The sequence below is a fragment of the Monodon monoceros genome, unplaced genomic scaffold (assembly GCF_005190385.1).
Source record: "Monodon monoceros isolate NGI ecotype Baffin Bay Population unplaced genomic scaffold, NGI_Narwhal_1 Super_Scaffold_15, whole genome shotgun sequence".
Classification (NCBI taxonomy): domain Eukaryota; kingdom Metazoa; phylum Chordata; class Mammalia; order Artiodactyla; family Monodontidae; genus Monodon; species Monodon monoceros.
The window spans coordinates 79,442,094-79,448,093 of NW_021703771.1; the positions used below are offsets into that span (position 1 = coordinate 79,442,094).

The following is a 6,000-nucleotide window of genomic DNA, read 5'->3' on the forward strand; positions in this document are numbered from 1 at the left end:
TTAGGCACCAGCTTATGAAATATTCTACTTTGTAACAGACACAGTGCCCCAGTGCATATGCTAGACTCACCTGGATCGGATGACTTCCTGAACCTAGTGCCTGTTTTCCCATCATGTACTACTCGTATCATGGCAATGGCTTACACGTATTACAGAAAGAGAGCGCTGTTTAGTTTTCTGCTGTGTGGTAGCATAAAATTGTAGCTTTCAGCTAAGTTATATTTTGCAAGAATAGCAACATTTTTGTCTCCAAGCGACTTACAGGAAGTTACATACAGATGCTTACCTTATGTTCTTATTTTGTGGGACATTTTCCTATTCAGTAGCAAGTCAATTATAGAATATGTTAGCTTTGTTATATTTTAAACTAATAATTGATCTTTTTAGATTTGTTTTATTGATGCCACTGCATTTTGTATTTCACAGGGAGCAATAGAAAAAGTGAAAGAAAGTGATAAACTCGTTGCAACCAGTAAGATCACCCCACAGGACAAACAGAACATGGTGAAGCGTGTTGGGACAATGTCTTATGCTTTGCAAGGTAAGAAGGAAAGGTCTGTGGCTAACTAGTGGAGGTTTTTTCCTCAGCAAATTTTCTATCTTCCTTGCTGGAGAGAAACTCAAATGTGAACAGCAGTTAAATTAATAAGAACTGGGCTTCCCTGGTGGCGCAGTGGTTGAGAGTCCGCCTGCCGATGCATGGGACACGGGTTCGTACCCCAGTCCGGGAGGATCCCACATGCCGCGGAGCAGCTGGCCCCGTGAGCCATGGCCGCTGGGCCTGCGCGTCCGGAGGCTGTGCTCCGCAATGGGAGAGGCCACAGCAGTGAGAGGCCCGCATGCCGCAAAAAAAAATTAATAAGAACCGATTCAGAATATCTTCATAAGCCTGTTGTTTGCAGGATCCCAGTGTTAATGAAAAGCTGTAATATTTATTTACTTTTTCATGCATTTACGTGACATAGCTATGAATGACAGCTTGATTAAACCTGTACATTTTTATTATTTCTTGGAGACCTTGAAGATTCCTTTCATAACCTTTAATATCAGCCCCTATCCAGATTAGATTCCAGCGTTCAGCTTTCAGCAGCATGTAACCTCCAGGCCCCGAGACCATAGACTGTGAAGGGAGTTTGAACAGAGCATTTTTGGCATAGTTTGACTGTAAATAAAGAGAAAACATTAATGTTTTGAGTGTTTTCCAGCAGATAGGAGCAGTGAATGGATTTTTTCTCTTTTGGTGGATGGATAGAACATACATGGGCAAAGGAGGAAGGGGAAGGATGTTCCAGTATGAACAAAAGCACACAAAATAATGGTACCAGATTAGGTCATTGGCCTTTGGGAATGAAACACACTTGGAGAGTATTAGGGGGAAAATTCTGGTGATTGTGGAGGGCCTCGAAAGCCAGGCGGAAGAGTCTAGACTTGCTGTGGGCATTAAGAAGCCATTAAAAGGTTTTGATGGAAAAATGAAACAAACAAAAAAGCACTGCTCAAGGGAGAGGGTTTGCTAGTGAGCTGGGGAGGGCGTGTGCAAATCAGGGGCTGACGTTAGTCAGACAGCCCGACCAGAGACCTGACTCCTGCCGTCTGAGATTTTGAGAACCCGAAGAAGATGAGGTGCTAGGGGAGAGAATGAAGGGTATTTGCGGGCTTTTCTAAAGGACATCCTTCGGGACTAGGGAAGGTGTGGGAGAAGGGAAGAATGTGTGAAAGGCGTCCAGAAGTAAACAGGGAAGCCTGACTGAAGCTTTGGGCTTTGAAGGGTTTTGAACGGGGCAGTTGGTTTTGAACTTGTGTTTAGGGTTATCCAAATAAATAAACGAGAGGCTTTGTACAACTTCAGATAACAACATAAAACTCAGAACAGTGAGCTTTTTCTAGGAATTTATGAAGGCGGTTGGCTTTGTAGGTGTGGAGTATAAGTAAGGGAAAAGGCGGGGTGCGGGGGGGGGGTAGGCGATCAGCAGCCCTGATGAGGCGTCTCCAGAGTTGGTGATGGGGTGAGGGTGCTGAGAGGCAAAGTTAGAGACGGGATTCATTTGCTGAATCGTACATTCAGCAAACAGGAAGGATGGGCGTGTGACCCTCTGCCTGGAGAGAGCCTGAGTTCTGGCAGCCCTGGTGCTCAGCGGCACCAGGCTCCACTCTGAAGAGGGCCTTGCTCACATCTCACTCCTCTGCCCAGCTTTTCAGAGTCCCTCAGGAGACCTGCCTGGGCAGTCTCTGTGCAGGAGGGGACATGGCAGCCAGCGGGCGCCTCGCTAGGTCCACTGTAAACAGACTTGACGTTCTGAGCTGCAGCCATCTGTAGACGGTGACGCCAAGTCTGTTTCCTGCTCAAACAGTAGTTGCCATTTGGGTGATTATCTGTATTGGGCTTTATAGGATTTAATTAACGTGCCAATCAACAGTAATTGTCCATCTACTGGAAAGTGTTGTTTGCCATTAACTGTTCAAATTGTTGTTCTAGGCTCTTTCTAGCATTTTGTCAGGAACTGTCACGGGCCAACCGGATTAAATCGTTTGACGATTAATCATAACCAAGCAGAGACACCAGTTGTGGTCGTTTGAAGTCCGGGGGGCACTGACTGATGTCTTGGTTTTGGTTGTAGCTGAGATGAATCACTTCCACAGTAACCGGATCTATGACTACAACAGCGTCATCCGCCTGTACCTGGAGCAGCAGGTGCAGTTCTACGAGACGGTGAGTCGGCCCTGTGCTCCCAGGCCTCTGTGCACACGGGGAGGGCAGGGTTCCTGCTCACGTACGTTGGCCCTATGAAGTTAATCTGCTTGTATTTTTTAACCCTAACTAATAAACCAAAGGTGGCTAAATATTGGGCAGGGGTTTTTCCAATCTCTTTTAATCAAATCCGCCTTTTCCTTTGAATAACACTGGGTAAAAAGGGGGTTTATTTTTTTAAGAAGAAGATTATTGGATGCTGGTTGTGAGGCCCCAAGAAGCCCTTATTGTGTGGTCCCCTTCCCTCCCTCCAGCCCCTCTGTGCACAGGGAACACTGTGAATGAGATGAGGTCACCCTGCCGTCCCTGCCGGCTCTCAGCTGGGGAAGGAGCCTGGCACCATTGCAGGACAGCACAGACTGGCTTTGTTTGTGAGTGAGGTTTTCGCAGTGTACCAGAGGAATCTCAGAAAGAAAACGAAAACGAGAGGGAGGGTGAAACCATAGATATTTTCACTCAGGAACCAGTAATGAAAATGTTAACTTTTGTGCCTCAGCATAGCAATTCTGTTATTTACCAGAGTGTACAGAAAACAGAGATCTGGCATGTATTGAATAAATGGAAACTCAGACATCGAAGACAAGTTCTGTAACTTACACAGTGACCGTGTATTGGCTGCCATGTTTCTTACTAAGTTTTCCACTGTTTCCGTGGTGTCATCTCATGTATGTTCAGGGATAATGATAGGCAAGCCCCAGGCCCACATCCATGCACGCGTCATCTTATCTTTGGGTGGACACTGCCGCACGTGTCTCTCCAACAGTCATTCTTGGAAGGGAGCTGTGGCCGATGTGCTCTGTGCATATTGTCCATTGCGTGTTGGAAACAGTTGGTTTCAGAGATGAGCTGAAGGTGCATCCTGTCTCCACACTGTGTAGCAGCAGCTGGGCCCCGTGGGGAGCCGCTCGTCCGCCGAGTCTCAGGAGTTCACAGGTGTCTGCGAGGGCAGGGGAGTCTGGGCCAGCACGGAGACCGGATCCCCCGGATCCCTGGAGGACAGGCGGATGGTCTAGGAATGATGCTGCACAGCGTGGCAGCAGCTACGCTGTGGGAAGGAAGGAGCGGGGCTTCCTGCAAGCCGGGCACCACCGCGACCGGGGTTTAGGAAGGCCTTTCCACTGCCCGGAGGCTGGGTTGGTGCTGGAGAGACTAGGAGCATCGACCATTCAAGGATTTGAAACTTTCGCCATGTTTAACTCAGAAGACGTGGAAATAATAGAGTGCCATGAAGTCACGGTGGGGGATGTCTCACAGTTGTTCTGTTTTTCACCAGATTGCGGAAAAGCTGAGGCAGGCCCTCGGTCGCTTCCCGGTGATGTAGAACAGAACGAACGTGAAGAAACGCCGAAGTGCTTCCTTCTGACTTGGGGCAACGCAATTTAATTTTCTCCCTCCATCATCCAAAAAGAAAGAAAGAAAACCAAAAAGAAATAGAGTTGGAAAAAACTGCATTTCCTTTAAGCGCCTAAATGCATCAGTTCTTTAGGGATAGTCTTTTGTTCACTTCCACATCCATTATTTAAACCAATGGAAGGAAATTGTCTATTTTTGGAAAGTACTTAAAGTTTGTCAGAATTTTGAATGGAAAATTAGGGGTTTCCCCAAGGATATTTTACATAAAAATGTAATCGATGAGTCACCCACGACCTTCCAGTTCTTACCCAATGTCAGATAATTACTAATTGCTTTCTTAAAAATAGGAAATATGCCAGAGTAAAAAATATATATGTTTGTATATTTTTATAACTCTTTTCAGCCCTTTGGGATTCCTGTCTATTTAGGAAGATCTACATGCCTTTCGCTGAGATATTTATGACTCAAGTGCTTACATTTCCTGGAGAGAGAAAGCAAAGAGGGGCTCCCAGGGCTGCGGCCCCTCACGTGCCCGTGACGCACGTGTCCCTTCAGAGGACAAAGCTTGGCCGAACCCTGGGATCAGAGCCCCTGCGCCCACTACCCTAAAGTGCCGCCTGCTGGGAGGAGCGCCTCCCTCCTCAGGCTTCTTCCCGAGCCCCGGTAAGGCTGGAAGAATTCACCGAGAAAGCTGGGGACGCCCTCTGCCTCTGCTCCCGGGGAAGGAGCGGCTGTGCTGACCCTGCGCCCGGGAGGGCCGGCCCTGTGGGCAGACGTACCTCCTGAGCTTTCCACTCGTTTTTAAGTCTCGAGGTGTTCGGTGAGACCTTGTGAAACATGCCAGGGAAAGCGAGATTTGCTGCTTGATCTGATTTAGACTAGCGGGCCAGTGGGAATTATCTGAAAAGATAAAGCACAGGTTAGCAAACCTCTCCCGGCCCCCCAAATGGAAGGAGTTTAGGGGCTGAGGAGGGTGGCAGCCCGCATAATGTGTGATCAACCCGAGCTTTTACGTTTGAGAAAAAGCACAGAGCGATGTTATTCCCGACTGTACCCTAAACTTCAGACAGAATTTTCCTGATCACTAATACTTCCCTTAATGGCGTAAAGCCAAACAGGATCTTTGCAAAGCGTCAGCTTTAAATCTGGACACTCGCAGACACGGTCTCACTCCTGCAGATGTCGGCGTCCTGCACAGCTGCCTTACTGCATCCTCTCCACCTGCTTTCACTCTTCTGACCTGATAGTTACATGATAGAAAATGGAAATTTTGGGCCAGCACAAATAAAGTGAAACCAAAAAATAAATACCAGAGGAAATCAAACGAACAGGAATATGAGAACTTCTTGCTCTTCAATATCACGGGTTTTTTGTTAATGTTTTATAAGAAATTTTCCCTACTTGATTTTTCTTTTATAAAATCTCATAGAACAGTGTTTATGTTACAGCCAGTTAATGTATGTACAAATTGTAAAGAATATGTATAAATGTTTTACACAAATGTAAGAGCATGTAGAAGCCAACATATAAATAAATTGTTAAAAAACTGTACAGTAAATTCTCAAGCACTTTTTCAAAACACTTCCTGGTGTTTTCGTGTGATTTTTTTTTTTTTTTTTGATAATTGTTTCTTGTTGCTGGCTGCTGAAAAGAGTGCAGGCAATGAGTTTTGCCCTAAAACTTATTGCTCTTGACATGAATTAATAACGCTAGTTCCTTAAATCAGAGTTATCGAGCTGGGAAGCATGTCACAGTCACCTGGAGAGCAGTAAGAACAGTGCTTACTGCTGCCCAGCGTGTTAGGGTTCTCTAGAGACACAGCACCTACGGGGTGTCTGTATTCATTCTTTATGTGAGGTTTACTTCTCTTGATACTCCATATCTTAATTCTGTGGTGT

General features: G+C 46.2%; 1 protein-coding gene across 2 annotated transcripts in view; it reads left to right on the plus strand.

Moving 5' to 3' along the window:
• SNX9 (sorting nexin 9) overlaps positions 1-5,405 on the plus strand; it is a 92,216-nt gene extending 86,811 nt beyond the window's left edge. For both annotated transcript variants that reach the window (XM_029223705.1, XM_029223706.1), the window contains 3 exons: positions 427-541; positions 2,619-2,710; positions 4,023-5,405. In XM_029223705.1, coding sequence (XP_029079538.1) covers positions 427-541; positions 2,619-2,710; positions 4,023-4,070 — 255 coding nt within the window. In that variant the 3' untranslated portion in view covers positions 4,071-5,405. The remainder of the gene's footprint in view (positions 1-426; positions 542-2,618; positions 2,711-4,022) is intronic.
• Positions 5,406-6,000: the final 595 nt, after the last annotated feature.